Source organism: Seriola dumerili, unplaced genomic scaffold (assembly GCF_002260705.1).
Source record: "Seriola dumerili isolate Sdu_G_001 unplaced genomic scaffold, Sdu_1.0 BDQW01000409.1, whole genome shotgun sequence".
NCBI classification, from domain to species: domain Eukaryota; kingdom Metazoa; phylum Chordata; class Actinopteri; order Carangiformes; family Carangidae; genus Seriola; species Seriola dumerili.
Genome location: NW_019174664.1, coordinates 912,717 through 930,733, shown reverse-complemented (window position 1 = coordinate 930,733; position 18,017 = coordinate 912,717). Strand labels below are relative to the sequence as shown.

Below are 18,017 nucleotides of genomic sequence, written 5' to 3'. Positions count from 1 at the left end.
TTCCTGAATTTCCCCCTCTTTCTAGATCCGCTAAATTCCCCCAAGTCTGGGGATTGTGATGTGATAGTCAGGCAGCACAATTTGCCCCACTCATCATAAAACACTCAGCAGCAGTTACCTACTACTAGCCTTTATACTGTATTAATTCACAGTTTCCTGGTGACATTTTACAGAGAAAAAATGGTGCATGTCCCATTCTTAGCCTTGAGATACATTTTTTATTCCCTTTTTTAATGAATGAGAGCAGAATGTAGAGAGGACGTTTAAAATGTCATGGTAATTGTGTTAAAAGCAAAAATTATCGGCAACTGTAAAATATGCATTATTTTGCCTTGTCATTGGTTTTAATTATTTGGCATTCAATTGAGTGTGTGGGTGTGTTTATATGCATCCATTCATATGTGTGTGTACGCAACACATTACTTACCCAGAGGTAGCCTTGAGGTAAGGAGGTGCTCGCTGCAGAGAAGCCCAACAATGCACAGTGAACAGGATTATGGAGGGCAGCTTCAAGCTACAAAAGACAAAATTAATATTGATTTAATGTGTATCAAGGAACAACAATGCAAACTTATGTTTTTATTCTTTTGATGCACTCCCCAAAAAAATGCTTCAACTCTGCCATCACCAAGAACATCTTTCTTACATTTTCACAGAATTACAGAATATCCCTCCATGAATTCCTTTTTTGACAGATGTGTGAACAATCTGTATCTAAATCAGCAAATTTTATATGTTGAATGCTAAAAATCGATGACGTATACAAACGGCAGACTTATCCCACAATGTTCCTATCAGTATGTAGCGTAACTGGTAAATGGACTGCACTTGTATAGCACTCTTCTAGTCTTATCAACCACTCAAAGCACTTTACACTACATTGCCACATTCACGCATACCACAGACACACACTCACACATACCGACAGCACAGCCATCAGGGGAAATCGGGGTTCAGTATCTTTGACATGTCGACAAGAGGAGCCGGGGATCAAAACATCGACCTTCTGATTAGTGGACAACCAGCTGTACCCCCCACCCCCCCACCCCCCACCAACCTGCATGTGTTGAACTAGATTGCTTTCTACTAGCAACACCAAGATTTAAAGACCAACACTAAAAACAATGCAAGATGTTTCAGTTATTATTGGACGCAAACATTCGGGTTTTGGCCTAGTTTTAGCTTTAGCTCTAGCTCTCTACACTACACAATTTTTATCTATTTTATTTATTTTCAGGCCAGGTGTTCATGTTACCGTTAGTTCTATTTCTTTTAGTATCTGTGCTATCCGCTCACTTGTTATCAGTTTATACACTGTATTTATAGCATTGTTCAGCAAACTTTGAAACACAAAAAATAACACTTTGAGCATAGCAGATGCTTCGGCACAAAAAGCCATTCCATTTCCGTGTTATTTCCAAATGCAAAAAGGTTGAGTGTTGTGATTATACAGTTGCTATGCAATAATAATAATTTTGAAGCTCTAAGATGCACAGAACATTTACTAAAAAGACACATGGGGTTAGTATAACTGGAATGTGACATTTACTTTTAGAATTGAAATTGGACAAACATGGGAATACACAAGGGTCCTGTAGGTTGAAGTCCTGAACCGAGGCAGATGTCAAACTATTTATTATCAATAAAACGAACCAACATCTTACTAAAAAGGGAAAATAAATTTATATTCCTTAGACATATAGGAGTTTGCCTGAAAAGAACTGATGGAGGTTGACATTTACAGTATAGAGCCCGTGGCTAATAGTGCATCAAACCCCCCATGGTGAAAGCTGCTCTTCTAACTAACAGTCTGTCTGGTAGGGAATGATTATTATTTTGGTGTTTGACCGCTAAGGGTGGGCCATTTGACAGACGGAACAGCTAATTGTGTGTTGTCGGGATGGTGGGGGGTGGCAGTGGGTGAGCTGTTGAGTTGGTGGGCTTAAAAGGGATGGAGGGAGTGAAGAGGGGGGTCAACAATGAGCGCCGCATGTCTTTAACTGTCGTCCTCCACGGTGGTAAGCATCAATCACAGGTAATTTATAGCCTCCCTTGGCCAGGACACGCCCCCTTTTTTCTCTTGCTGGGTGTGTTCGTAAACACTAAACAAAAAAAAAGAAAAAAGAAAAAAAGAATGCCGGCTAGAACACTGCTCTCCCCATCTGCACTGCAAGGCTATTCCTTCACTCCCTCCCTCCCTCTCCTCTCCGTGTCTGTCTCCATCTATTCAAATTCACTATGCAGATGCATGGCTCGTCCTCTATATCACTCTCTCAGTCCCACTTTCCCATTTCTCATTCCCATCTTTCACTTTTTTTTTTTTATGCCTGCTCTTTTTCCACTGTTTCTGTCTTTTTTCTCCCTCTCCCCTTCTGTTAGCCCCTCATCAAGTGCAGTGAAATGTTTTTGATAGGTAATTAAGTGGCAGCCATAATATGTGTCCATATGGAAGCCCCGCGGTGAAGAGAGAGAGAGTGGCTGTGGACCAGAGGGACTAAAGCACTATAGCGGACTGTACTGGTGGTTCAATAGTGGTTGGATTTTATCAGTCACCTGAGACTGGAAAGCATCGTAGACCAATCTTCCCAGGCCAAGATTGTTTTGTCTGTTAGCACTCTCCAGAGTCAGTATGGCAATACAAGTGGGATCTATCCCCTCTATCAGAGCAGTCCCCAACTTCATAAGATATTCAAGGGCAGGAATGTGCCATGGGATCATTCAGATAAAGAGCTGATGTGTAAATGAAGAAGCTTGTTTCTTAATGAGATACAGTCCTGGTCAAAATGATTGGAAACCCTGAATTTCAAGTACATAATTCAGAATTTTTAGAGAATCTTTAGAGATAAATGCAAAAAAAAAAGAAGAAAAAAACTGGCATAATAGCAAAAAAATACAAACACAAAATGTACAATGGATACAATTATCAAAATAAAATAAAAACCAATAAGATTAATCAGTGCTTATTTTCAGTGTTAACATGACCCAAATTAACCAATGAATGATGGTTTTACTGCATAAAAAGGAGCTGAAGATAAGAGAGCTGTCTAAAAGCATCAGAAAGGCTATTATCAAATAACATAAAAACTCCCAAGGCTATGAGGGCGTCGCCAAAGATTTTGAAATTCAACAGTTTGTAATGTTACCAAGATGTTTTGCAGTCATATAACGCGAGGCTAAGAAGAAACTCAATGAGAAGTCTGCAAAGGTTGCTATGGATTGTGGAAAAAACACAAAATCAGACATAAAGAGCTTCAGGCTGACCTGGAGCAATGTGGAGTAGTGGTTTCAGTTTGCGCCACACGTCGCACATTAAACCAAGTTGGGCTCCATGGGCAAAGGCCGAGTAGGACACCACTATTGAAAAAATAAGGCACAGAAAGGCCAGCATAATGTTTGCAAACATTTTCATAGATGAGCCACAGTCTTTCTGGGACAATGTTCTATGGATAGATGAAACCCAAATAGAGCTCTGTGGGAATACACTGCATCAATTTGTTTATAGGCAACGAAATGAAGCCTACAAGGAAAACACAGTAACGTAAAACACGGTGGATGTTTTACAAAATTACCCTGACTGTATTCACCATTTGAAAAATCTGATTTCTACTCTTGTAAAATTATTTCATGTATAAAGAGTAATCTAGTCTTTGAACATTGTTCACCCTGTTATGCTTAAAAACAGCTCTTCTTTCTGTGTAGGAAAATGATGTAAATCCACATATGCAATAATTAGCATGGGACATATCTTACATATGTGGAATACAACTCTGACTGTTACATGAAACAGTTTTTGTTGGCTCACATGGCTTCAAGTGCACTAGGACACCAAGGTGAGGATTGTGTTTCCATCAAAGTGCAGACAGTGACTATGATCAATACAGTAAACCCCTTGTCCACTTATTGAACTTCTTTAAACAGCCAATGCAAAGAGCTCAGATGAGCATAACAACAAAGCCTGTGAGATCATTTCCACCTGTGAATGTGCAAATTATATTGACGGGCACAAAGGAAACGTGGGTCTTCAATGATGATCATAGTGGCGATCCCAATGCTAATAAGGTATCAGTGAGGCACCATTTAAAAATCAATGAGATCCAAGCTTTCTGAAAGTCAATTGTCAGTCTTGTTTATAGCACAGTCTGTGTGTGTATGTGTGTGTCTGCAGAGCTGTAGGTGTGAAGTTGAGAAGCTGAAGCTATTCCCAGGTGTGGAGGCAGGATGAGAGAGGGAGGTGAGGCTGTAAGCCGGCTGAGGGAGGTTTGATGGAGGACTTTGGGGAGCGTGGGGAGGAAACGGGCAGGTGAGCTAATTAAAGCGGGATTTGTTGATGTGATGAGAGGGCGGCCTCCCAGCTGCTGGTTACCAATGACCCAATGGTCGACAGAGAGTCCGCCCCACCCATTACCCCAAGAGGGCGCCAGCCCATATGCTGGTGCCAGGTGGCAATGGTTAGCAAAAGAGCATCCATCGCTTTTCTGGAAGATAAATGTAAAATGTGTGCATTACACCCATTGCTACAGGACAGAATGGATGGGACAAGTTATTGTGACTGTCTTTTATCTACTGTGAACATTTTTGCCCAGTTACACACTGCTACAGCTCTTGGCTCTGTATGTCAACAAATGTAAGCAGTGGTGGTTATTGGTAGTGGTCTAATATGACAGGGTATGGTTTTAATGATTCATGCTCTCGGCTGTCAGACCGTCAGAGCAGTGTCCCCTTGGTAAGGATGACTTTCCCAAATCCAATTAATGTTGTTTTACTTCCCAAGGCTACTCAGGTGCACTGTTTTTCCTTACAGCAATATCGCTCTGTAAGCATAGTGAAATGTGCTCTCAGTAATGTGGGAGATCTTCCACACATCAGATTTGTGACAACTGCTATCCAAAAAGGGTGCATGCATCATATTCATCAGGGGCCCATAATGTTATCAGCACACACTGCAGCCAGTATTGCATTGTTTGGCCTCCACCGTGCTTATGTAATGGATTCTCTTTATTGGAGAGAGTGCTCTATAGACACTTATGAAATACTGCATTAAGTGAAACTACTGAGCACACATTTCTGGACTGTTCAAAAGAAAAAAATGAGTTTGCAAATACAATATATTGCACTGTATAGCCTGCTGAAAATCAAATAACAAATATTATCTCCATAAACGGCATGCATACAGAGAACTGGGTGCTGTGTATTAGACACAGGGAAAGAAAATATGCCTGTTTTTTTCTAATTCCATAGTCACAGTGCCTTCCCCCAATTCCACATACCAACAATCTTTTACACGCACTAACAAGCACTAATAGAAAACTTCCACTGTTTATTAACTGGTAATTGACTGGTGCTGACGCTCCCTCTCCACTGCAACCCCACTGCCTTAGGCTACAGGCAGGATGGCCGCAGAGTGAATCGCCATTCAGCCTGAAATTACTTACATCCCGAGCACTGCTACAGGTAATGCACACTAAACAAGCTCCTAACATGAGAGATTTTGCAAAGTTGCTGCTCGGGTTAACAAGAAGGCAAGCTCTGACAGAGAATGGCAATTCTTCATTACTCAAATATAAAAAGATGTTTCAGTCTGTTGACCATATTTGGTCTTCCTTTTGACCTTTTGCATCAACTTAGATTGTGTGACTCTTACCCTATAGGTACATCTGCTGTGGAGCATGCTCTACATCTACTACGCACTACAACGTATTCTTCAGCTGACCGTAGCCAATTTACCGATTTCTGTCTTAAAATTCTCATGAAGTGCATTTGGAAAACACACCTAAACATAGAAGGAAGAAAGTAGAACACTTTCTTTCTTTGATTTCTTGGATTTTTTCCCCTCATGAGCTCAACTTCTACCTCCAGTTGTAAGTAAACAAAAATAAGTAAATAAAATCTGGTAGTTATAATGTTGTAAAAGTAACACACAATGGGGAAAAAACCCTCAAAGGATCTATGGAAAAACTGAATAATGTTTCTGACAAACAGATGGTGTGATCTGAAATAAAACAAAAGAAAAATGTGCTTTTTAGCAACTGTTCAGTGTGGATGACTAACCAGTATAACTGGGGAGGGGAAGGACCACCATAGACACAAGATTTCATCTGCACAAGGTGAAAGCATACAACAGTTTTCTGAGTCCAGGAAAACTGGAGTATAGGATTACAGGGTCAGTTCATCTGAATCTATGAATTAAAAAACTTCAGTGCCCTAAAAATAAGATCTTAATTGCAGACTGAATTATGGTTCAATAATACACCTGTATATCTGCTTTCATTCTTCAACAATTCAAATTTACCTGTCAGCAGATGGCAAAAGGAAAGGGTCAAAATGCCCTCTATTCTACATGATGCTGATGTAAAGCAGAAGGTCAACTGGTATGATTATGGCTGTGTCTGAAATAACTCATTTGCTATCACCTACATAAGAAACACTCAGTATTGCTCTACAGCGGCGGTTCCCAGCCTGAGAATTTACTCCATAGTAATAGACATATTAAGAGACGTTTCATACTTTGAGGTTACTAGCTAGTTTTGACCAATATTTAGGCCTTCAAAATTCTAATTGTCTTTTTGGAACTGTTTTTTTTTTTTTTTGAATTCTTATTGGTACTCAGAAGAATTTCACATATTCAAAATGTAGAATGATTTTAAGTAACATGGCACATCCTCAAGGTATATACAATATACTGTGTGCTACACAAGCCCTCATACACACATTGTTTGTGGACCTGCACACTCTCATGACACAACCAGACGGGGACAGCAAAATGTTGTTTGCTCATTATCTGTTTTCCAATACATCACACTCTCTAATGAACCTAATACAAAAGGACAACAGGATCAAAGTTGAAACTTGCTGTTCATGTTATGATTTCATGAGCTAGATGTCACCCTGTGATTTAAATTCCACCGGCATCTACAACCGGAGATCAAAGGGCCAACCACCTGCTGTGCTTGCAGGCCTGCGTTACACACAGAATATTCAAAGTCATTTGAAGACAATAAGATTAAACCATCTGCACGAGAGGGCTGACTAGACAGCCTGATTTTTAACTCTTGATAGGCCTGTATTAGGTCCTTTAGAGGTGGTTAGGACTTGCGGCAAAAGCATATGGCTATCAGCTTATTATTAAAACTGGCTCAGGACATTTCCCTCAATTTAATAACCACTGTCTGTACAGTAACGATTCCCTGTCTCCCTTGGCTATGCCACAGATCATATCAGCAATAAGTGGAATGAAGTTGGAGAGTGGTTTTGCATATCGCTGCTCAGAGCCACAGCCTGACATTGGTAGGACATCACAAACTCATATTCATGACTCGACTGAGATTTTCTTCCTTGTGCCCTTCACCGCTCCTAGCTGAACGACTGCAACACGCCCAACAAATGTGATGCAAATTCGCTGTGTCGCTATGCCCCCTCTCTCTCTCTCACTCACGCACACGCACGTGCACACACGCGCACACACACACACACACACACACACACACACACACACACACACACACACACACACACACACCACTGACTCCTGCGGCCATGGCAGTTCCAACTCTGGATGAAAGCAGTGTACTGCCCCTGCATTAATGGGTTCAAAAGAGGACTACAGGCCAAACTTCTCCGTGTAGTCAATCACTTCCTCCATCTTCCTTTCCCTTTTGCCAGAGACAGGAAACATCCACACAGGTTCCAGACAAGCTTTGGATGAGCAATCTTTACCCACCTCAAAGACAGAAACTGACACAACTGTTTGTCAACATGGGGTCCTAGATGAAACCCCGGGCACAAGATTGGACGAGGCTTTCTATAATCCTTAATATCAGATGGCAGGAAACGCAGAACAAAGCGAGCTGTGTTGCCAGCTCAGTCCTAGCCATGTGGCAATTGAAGCTACTTTTGCCAAGGAAGCTCTGCACATCAAGGAGCACCTCCCAAATTTGAATCTGCCCCTTACAATCCTTGGATCCTTATTCTATTGTGGCCTGTTTGGCATAACATGAGACAAACACAAATCATAACTGTTCACACATACTAATCTGGTTGTTCTACCACCACACTTAAGGCCCACTGTCTCAAGCCTGTATTTTTATGTTTTAAAACAAATGTTTTGTTTTCTGGCCATGATTTAACCGTCTTGTCCGGACCAACCAAAGAGTTTGTTTTTCATTAAAGAAGCAATGATTCGACTCATTAGTTTCAACATACAAATCACATAAAAGCTAAATGCAAAGTTTACATTTGCAATGACTTTAAAATAGAGCAGAAGGTTAAGATAACGTGTGCTTAAATCTCTTAACACTGGCCAACAACAACAAATGAAGCAGCATTCAGAGTGGTAGTTGTCCGTGTCTTGAAAGCAAAACAGCACAAAGACTAATTAGCAGAGCAGAAAATAAGGAGAGAACATATCACTGCAACAGACAGGACTGGTATGGCACAATAGGAAATCAAAGAGGAGAGAGGGCTTTCTTCCCTTTCCTTTTGAATTGATGCAGTTTTTGCCTATCGTCCTCTCCACATTGATGTATAATCACAGAGGAAGAATGTGACCGAATTACCACATTTAGCAGATCTGCAGGATTTCCCTTCTGGGTACATAATTTGTTCCTGCATGCTATCTTGACAAGTACAGAGTGAGCAGAAACCCAGGGCCAGAGAAGGACTGTAGTCTGAGGCATTGCTAGAGTGTCTATGATTCCCTGTAATTAGTATGTTAACTGTCAAGGCAACTGATCAGGCCCTTCGCAAATGACCTCGCTGTCAAATGGTGGGTGTGTCTGCCCAATTCATATATATATATAGGCACCACACTGCCCTCTAATGGCAGGGAGAGTAATGAATAGAAAAGGAATTGTGCAGTAAACAAGCCAGGCCCTTGCGTGCAGTGGGTTCACACAGCATGTAACTGCTAGCATGTAGATTATAATGAGAGAACTGAACTTAGATCCAGTAAATGAATCTCTTTCATACGGCCTAACTGTGAAAACCAGCAGTGACCCCCCCGCTTGATCCTGTCAATACAACACAAAATAAAATTCCCAAATCTTTTTCTTTCATTCCTATTCCAGCTGTTTAGTAAATTAATTAAAAGCTTAGGTACGATGACATTACTATATTAGCATGCTGATGCTAACACAGCCTCTTGGGTATATGTATTATTCACATCAAGTACACACACAGTAGCAACTTTCCTGCCAACTCTGGCAGCAAAACCAGTTTCCTGTCCTAGCCAATTAGAGGCAGGGAGAAAAGTCTGTACTATTGGCAAGCATGGCAACCATTCATGATGTAATTCCTCCATCTCCCTCATCTATGAAAACACGTCTTTCATCAGAGCATTTGGAAAAATATCAACTCCGTTTCATACATTATAAGAATGAAAATCTAAACAAATAAAATATGTCAAATAAGCTCTGAGAACTTCATATCTTTTTGCAAATTTTCTTGTCTTCACATCTAATTCACAAGTGCTTCTGAAAAGGGTAGCTCCATAGCCACCACCTATTAGCAACTTTGCTAATGCTAGTCAAAATTTACACCACAGTGCCCACCCACCACATCTAAATTTTTGCCTCTGTGGTTCTTGCAACTTTGTTTGCTGCTGACATAGGACTTTATTGCAAAGGGAGGTGGTGCAGCCTGAAGCTGGAAAGTATCTTCTAACCATTACTTAAATTCAATAAACTTGACTGCTGATGCTGCTTAGCTCTGGCAGCGTAGAGATCCAGATCTACAAAGAAGAAAGCCTGACCTCTATTCACTCCTGGAACATTAGCCAAGATGTTGGAAACTGTCACGACTTCCTCAGAGTTGTTCTCTGTGAATGCCAAAGTTTGACTTCTGCCCTGACCTCTGAGAGAGGTCCTCTTTGATCGGGAGTGTTAAGCAGTCAGAGCTTGTGTGCTGTCACTGCCCCCTGTATTTGTGACAGTGACAAGTTTGGTGTGTCTGGAGTTGGGTTTTGCTGAGCTGAGCCACGATGGCCAGAAGGGCCAAGCAGTATCAGCTCCAGCGACAGGTCCGCTGTGATCCAGCTTCACACAGAAAAATTAGATTGACACTTCCTCCTGCATTCTCATATTCCGCATGCCAAAAGCTTGTCTTCCCCCTTTGAACTCAGAGGATGAGCAGCAGTGGTCTGTTTTTTGTGGAGAGAACCGTGGTGCATGTTTACAAAGCTTCTCAGTCTGAGAGTGGTTCCAAAATTTACAACTAGAATTGAGGTAAGTTATTTTTCTCTGAGTGCGGCTCTCGGTGCATTTGAACAAACACAGCTCATTAAATAAAAATTGATCAGGAGGTATGATATGAATGAATTCCATAATACATAAATCTCTGCAGAGTGAAGGTTGCAAAAAAACCATCAGAACAGTTACAAAACATGGAAATGTGTTAATATTACAGACAGCAGCTGTTGATTTTGGTTCTGCTTCACACCCTGAAAACATCAGCATGATGCCTGATATTGGGTGAGTATCTATTGCATTAAAATGTCCTAAAATGCAAACCATGCAATATGCTGAAACTCATGTTGTGCTCATGAACACTCATTACTTTGTGGGTCTAAACTGAAGGGATGTAGAAACAGATTTTTAACATATCCCCTAAATTAAGAGGCTGACGAGAAGCCACTGATGGCATGTTTAAGCATCATTTGTGGAAATGATAATGAAGCAAACACAGCCAAATAGAGTAATAGAGCACAGCACAGTCAGTATTGTTGGTCATCATGATGATTCATTTGATCCTGATGGTCACAGAAATGCCCGTGTACTGTAGATGATCCTAAAGCTCTAATAAGCAATCCATGGGGAAAAAGAAAGCTGATCCTGATGAGGATTGGGTCTGAGAGAGAATGGGGTGCTCTCTCCAAAGTGTCTCAAGCACTTGTGCATCCTGCTGTTTGTCTGTTTTTCTGTTTGCTAGAAGGATATTACTGCAGAGTTAGAAAGGGAGCTGATACGCCCCGGTGGATGTATGGTGAGAACGAGCTTTTAATCCATGCTGTGGCATCTATTCTCCACAACTCAGAGAGGTGGCTGATATCTGCTACTCTGAAAGGTAGCAAACGACCTTCAAGAGAAACAGAGGGAGAGGCGTTGCGTAACGTGTCAACTTGATGACTTTACCTTAAAAAAAATTAGAATAAAAAACAGTCTAGAGGGGAGAGAGGAAATAAATCATCAGAAAAGGCGTTGCATCAGGGAAAGGCCACCTTTTCACATTGTCCTTCTCCTTTTTAATCCATATTTCATAACATAGCATCTCATCTGTGGTGTGCTTCACCCACACGCAGCCTTCACGCTGAACCATTTCCTGCATCTTGGCTTTAAGAGCTTTGAGTCATTATGTTCGTAAATCAGTCATTCACCAGACAATGCTATAAACGTAGCTGTGAACACAGTGTATTTACTGTTGCCAAGAATGCCACTCGACAAGCTCATTTTCTGTACGTGCAGTCACTTTCATGTAGCTTGCTGAATGCACAGTGCTGTTCTCTTATCAGTCCATCAGCAGGGAAGATGGATGACACAGCACGTGAGAGGAACATGCACAACATGGCCCAAAAGCCTCAGCTAGTCGGGTGAACTAGCATAGACCCTGATGACCCAGTACAGTGTGATTTCACTGGATGACAAGGACAGAAATGGCCTAGAACATTTTTAATGGATTTCAAGACCTAACTACACCCCCATCGAAAAAAAGGGGAAGACATACAAAAGTAAATAAATAAATAATAATGGTGATCTCTGTGATCTATGTAAACTAGTGGAGTGTATTAGGGTTGAGATGTGAGCAAGCTTTGCCATTTTCTGAGCTGAGACACAGAAGCTAATCCTCTCAGAGAAAGAGAAGGGAAGCTAACCCTGATGCAGCCCAAACCCTTTTCCAGTTTGTCATTCTACACTTCAAAGCATACATGATGAAATCCCCCAAGGTATTATAAGAGCTCTGGCATAGCAGCCATCCTCAACCCTGTCCTAGCCTAATGCCTCATAAATGGAGTCTGGAAACATGTCCCTTTACTATTTCGAAAGTCTTTGTAGCCTTGGATCTTTAAGAACCTTTTAGAGTTGCAGAGGAAGAGGTGCTTTCCAACTGAAGGAGATATGAGGCGTTTGTGAATCATTATGCAGCCAAGGGATTCCTGTCCCCTCACTGTAAAATACTGCACATACAGTATGCATGTTCACCTCTTTCAGAATGGTTAGATTAGGACAGGAACTAGGCATTGATCTTCTTCAGAGCTTTGCTGAATGAGCGGTTATACAGAAATACAGTGCACAAGAAAATAAATGTGTCCTAGATAGAGACAGGCACGTAATTTAAGCCATTCAGTTCCCAATGCACTATGTGACGCCATTGCATGCCAGTTGTTATACAGCTTGCTGAGCTGTCAGGTTATTGGGTTTCATAAATACATCCATTATTGGTCTCCAGGCTTCAGGGTAGCAAAGCTTGCTAAACAAAACTAAAGAAATGGCTGATAACACTCTGTAAGGCTCATAGTCACACAGGGGGATGGAAAGGGGAACGGTGGATGTAGTCCTGCATAGCTCCAGATACCACATACTGTAACTACAAACAAATGTCATTACAAACAACTTTGTTCTATGCAAAAAAGTAAATATCATTCTTAAATGTATCTGCTACTTTGGGAACAGTGAGTTGACACACAAGATGCAAGGCCAAGTGTCAATAGCTATGACTACTATCTAACCATTACGTCCACATTATGTCTATAAAATGTCAGAAAATAATGAAAAATGACTATCAGCAATTACCAGAGCCAAAAAGTGACATCTTCAAATTACTTGTTTTGTTCCAAAACATCCCAAAAACCCAAAGTACAAAATTTGCTTTATATAAAGCAGTAAATACTCACATCAAGACTGAACTAGCTAAAATGGGGCAAATCACTTAAATGTTTCATCCATCTGTTGTGTGTCAGACACATAACAGATACATCTGAATTAATGTTTTAGCACTGTTTTTTTTTTTAGCCACAGTGATGTATGCCATCATAACATCAGTGCACTTAGGAACAAGGCAATGTAAAAGTGTGATTTCAGATTTCTGTATAAGATTTCAGTCAAATAAATATAATTAATGTATTAATAATAATTAAAGGCATCAATCCTGTTCAAAGCTACATCATGTACTAACATGCTACAGAACTTGTGTTAAAAAGAAAATGGCCTTAATTGTTCCATTTAACAGCTGATTCTCCTGTATAGAAATCTGGCTCAGCTGTTAGCCTTTTTGCTATAGCATCACCTATTAATCCTTTAACCCAACCACCTCATACCCTCCCTTTGGGCCAACTGCCAAACCTGCTCTGTTTCATCTTTCAAAATGGCAGAGAGGGCAGTGAAACGGAGCGTGCACCGACTCTTTAAACAACAACGACCATCAGAATGTGGTTTGTCTATTAACCAAGATAGCACCTGATTCTGTGTGTGTGTGAGGGAAAGAGTGAGAGTGAGAGAGAGAGAGAGAGAGAGAGAGAAAGAGAGAGAGAGAGAGAGAGGGAGAAAATGAAAGAGATAAATTGAGAGGAGTCCGTCTGCCCCCGCTGTTCTCACTCAGTAGACTTGTGATAAGGTTTATCTCCGGTGCCTAACGAGTTCGCCCAGTAGCCCAGTCCGGCTCCTACTGAGTGGACCGGGGCGCACGGAGCTGCACACAGCCAGCAGTGGGTTGAGCTCCCTTAGGTGACCTGTGCGTGTTGTTCATGCTACGCTGCTTTAGAACTTTATTTTCTGTAGGAAATGGCTTCGGCCCCTTCGGCCACATCTCTTTTAATCTGGGATTTCTTTTTTTGCCTCCTTTTCTTCATCCTTTCTACTCACTGTAACTCAGACTGCCAAGAGAAGCTGCAAGAGCTGGAGAAAGAGATGCTGCGGAGCTTTGGCACAGAGAGGCGTGTGTGTCCCAGAGGCAGTGGCTGAGGCAAAGATGGAGACACAGAGAGGGAGAGGGGGGCTGCTGCTGAGTTAAGCCCCTAATCACAGTCTGCTCTGCATGAAGGACTTAAAGTCACTCCATTTAATGCTACCTTCTCTTTAGTCAAAAAAGGGAAAGAAATACTACTGCTTACCTCTTCAGCTTTCTGATATCTAGGCCCCCACTCCTATCACACCCATTCACGTGATGCATTTAAGTACACAGCTAAAGTATACAGTCAAATAGATACAGAGAAACATGCAACTCAAGCACATACATAGAGACACAGAAACATACATGAGTATATATTTGCACACACAGCAAAGCGAGCATAAGTGTTTCCCTTTCCCTTTCATTAGCCTGACCATGAGCGACCATTACAGGCCTTCACAGCAACGACGTGCAAAAACGTATGTAAATTTGCTAGTTCTCAAAAAATAAAGCCATGTGAAACAATTTCATGCTAAACCTCATCTGTGACTGACATGGCCGCCGTGCCCTTCACTGGCATGCTCAGGTGCCTCATTTGTTTGTGCGCGAAGTGGAGAATATGAGCAAATCCTCCGAGACCACTGGGTCCCACTGGCTCATAATATATTAATTGATTCGGCTTCTCTTCCAGCCAGGTGTAACACATTTTTACAGAATACTCTGGAACGTCAGCAAGATCTTTCGGGAAATTCCCCCTCCCGTGTCAAAGCTACACTTTCCTCACCTCCAGCTGCTGTTTCGCACCACCTTCCTGTCTTGTCCACATGGCTAGCAGACTATGGCGTGGCGTATAGATCTTAATCTAATGTTGAAACATTGATTTATGCTTGGGTTTCCCACAGCCATTAAGATAATTGCATGATCACTTTATAACATCCTTCCCTGGTGGCCATGGTAATTTGGCTCCCACCACCACCCACCTCAGAAAGACCTGTAACCACATTATGGCGATAGAAAATGTGGTTGGAAATATCATCTTTCAGCCCTTGCAAATTGATTTCAAACCATTTCCTCTGACTTCTAAACCCTTTTAGTCTATCTCTTACCTGTGCTGACCATTTGATCTATTGGAGGCTTCTAGGTCTTAACAGCTTGTATTGATCCATATTCTTCAGCCAGCATCTTGAGGGGATGCTCTCGTGTCACCTTGTAATTCCAATAGTCTAGGTATTTTTGAGTGAGATCATCAGTGAGACAATGTATTCTTAGCTGTTAGGGCAAGGCATGTGCACTTTGATTGCACTCAATGGGAAAAATGGCGGTGTTAATTGGCACTATGATCTCTGTGGACAAACTCTTTATTAAAATTTTCATATTACTATGGGCTAATAGCCGCATAAGAGGAGAAGTTAGTGTCAGTGAAAGTCAAATTGCTTTCATAGACTGATTCTAAGAGAGGTACTTCCTGAGTAAAAACTGCCACTGTCAGTTTAGAAACACTGAACACACAAGCTCAGAAAGACGCAGTGATTTGAAACTTCAAACTGAGAGCAACCGCCACGTGATTCATCTGAAAATGGCATCTATTCCCTCAATTATGCTTCAGATTTCATTAAGACACAAATATGAAAAAACTGATTTTTTTTTTTCCTTTTAAAACATGCATACTGCATGAGAGTTAATCTGATTCAGACCTTTTGAAACTCGAGAACATATAGTAAGCCTGTGCTCTTCAAGAGATGATCGTTATCTTGTAAAGGTGTCGGCGGATTTACCTTTCTCTCTGGTGACTTCATAGCGAAGACAGGCATGTGACAGGAAAGCAGCGGACACCAAAGCGGGGCCATCGTTTTCCCGTCATCCTCTCCACATAACCAACCTGGTGAATTCTCCTCTCCTGAAGTAGCAAAAAAAAAAACAGTGACTTTTTCATTTCTTCTCACAAAGGCGGTACTAACTTTATGTTGTTGCAGTTTACCAGCTTGTTTTATTGACACTTATTGGGACCATGAATCTCACACTCACAGTTCAGCCAAACTGTAAATTCCTTCAAGATGTCAAAACCATGCAAAATAATCAGAGAGACATTTCAGGCACGTAATATGAATGGTGTTATTAGCATGTGAATGTTATAATCAGCCAGAGGCCTATTCCCTGTTGTAGGAGGCGAGGCCAGGTACTTCCAACACAGGGCCTCAACAGTGATTAAACCTGCACTTAATCAACAGTGAGAGTCAGTCCCTGCAGGAAAAATGCAACTGCTGGATTTGAGTTATAATAATGGATCTGCCTGGTGTGTGCGCCATCTCAGCGCTCATAGCTCTGAGCCTTACAACAGGTGCACCCCTGACAAGGCAACGAGCAAATCTGCCAAAGTATTCCCATTATGTAATTTTGTCATCATCAATTTCAATTTACAGAAACCAAATTGTGCATGAAATTCAACAGCTTGCTAAAATTTGCTTCCTGGTTTGTTTGCATACCTAACCATGGAATAAGCTACTCTCTACCTGTAGTGTGAAGGCACCACAGAACCATTAGACCTATCTGCATTAGTTTATTACAGAGTTTGTTTTATAGCAACGTTGTTCACTCTTTTTGTGGCTTATAGGTATGGGCTGTGCCTATGGGCTTGCACTGATAGGTCGTAAGATTAGTTTCATATATCAATTTTGGCCACACAGATACCAAACTGCAATGGTGTTCAGACTGGCATCGACTAGCACCTTACTCTTTTAACAACTGCTACGAAAATGACTGAATCAACATAAATGTATCCTGAGTCTCCCAAGCTGTCAGTTTGCAAACAGGGGATCACAATGGAGCGATATTCAAAGCCTGAATACGTTTGAATAAAGACAAAATATGTTCATACAGAACAAGACGCTACAGGAATGATTAAGGACAGGAGTGAACAGCATTGGATAAGTGTGTTGTGTCTTTTCATACCTTTCAATGACTTTTATCTTGTTTGTTTGGTCTTGTTTTTTTTCATATTTCCTTGAATCTTTTGAGCAGCATTGTATTCTCAAAACATCATGTAAATAAAAGAAATCAGGATATATGAAATGAAAAAGCTTAACCTTGCACTGTGTTCTATATTATATAGTACTGATTTAATATTACTTTGTCCAACCCCTGCACTTTAAAGCAAATTACAAATGTCAAATTATGTGTTTGTATCCATAATAAAAATGTTTAGTTTATCTTTTCATAATGCAATGAGGAATACAATTCATCCATTCAACTACTTCACCTCTTGCACAACATAGTGAATAAAACAGTCCTGCTATGAACGAGGATACTGTGAAGAATGGAGTATAATTTAAGGTTTTAAATCATTCATTCATTTATATTTACAGTCATCTAGAGTTGTGGAGTGTTCTTTAATATTTAATTTTGCTGGGTGGGGGGAGATTGCCCTGTGGACTGACTATCCCTCAGTCATCCGGTGCCAGGATACAGGGAGGTGTGAGGTCACGTATTAAAAGACTTTAATTGAGGCCAGATTGCTGCAGGTGGGGCAGGAGGTCCAGTGGTTTCCTTTACCCCAGAGTAATCATCAACTTTCTTCACTTAATCATTTGATTAGCATAAATAATGTTTCGTTTGGGTATACTGACTTCTCGTACTTTAACAGAAATTAATGTGGTTATCAGTTTAAGGGAGAGACAGATGCAGAGGAAGATAAAGAAGGAGACAGAAAGACACTGGGACAGACGGAGAAAATGGTCATGAGGGGACACAAATTAGCCTTAACCTTCAGTCCTTGCCACGTAGTAATGATGATGAATAACGATGAACAAATGATAAGCGCAGGCCTAAATTGAAAACGGCATCAAATAGGGACACGAAGGCCACTCACCTCAACGCACACACAACACACAACTATACACACAGTTACACTGAATGCATGGATTTGTTTGCATCATTTGGACTTCAAAACACAGGCTCTCTTTTCCTTAAAGTCACAACATGTAAATTACAACTTCAATACATCAATACATTAAGATACAATACATTCTTTGATTTTGATAGTGTAGTAGAGTGACTGTAGGAAAATGAAGATCTCACTGAGAAAATTGTGTTCTGTATGTTTTTGTACTGTGTGATTATTCTGTGTTTTCCCTGGTACAGTGCACTGT

General features: G+C 41.0%; 1 protein-coding gene across 4 annotated transcripts in view; it reads right to left on the bottom strand.

Moving 5' to 3' along the window:
- LOC111233558 (rho guanine nucleotide exchange factor 10-like protein) overlaps positions 1-18,017 on the bottom strand; it is a 98,249-nt gene that overhangs the window by 22,951 nt on the left and 57,281 nt on the right. For all 4 annotated transcript variants that reach the window (XM_022761398.1, XM_022761401.1, XM_022761400.1 and 1 more), the window contains 2 exons: positions 15,648-15,769; positions 428-514 (listed from right to left, as the gene is read on the bottom strand). In XM_022761398.1, the coding sequence (XP_022617119.1) occupies positions 428-514; positions 15,648-15,769 (209 nt within the window). The remainder of the gene's footprint in view (positions 1-427; positions 515-15,647; positions 15,770-18,017) is intronic.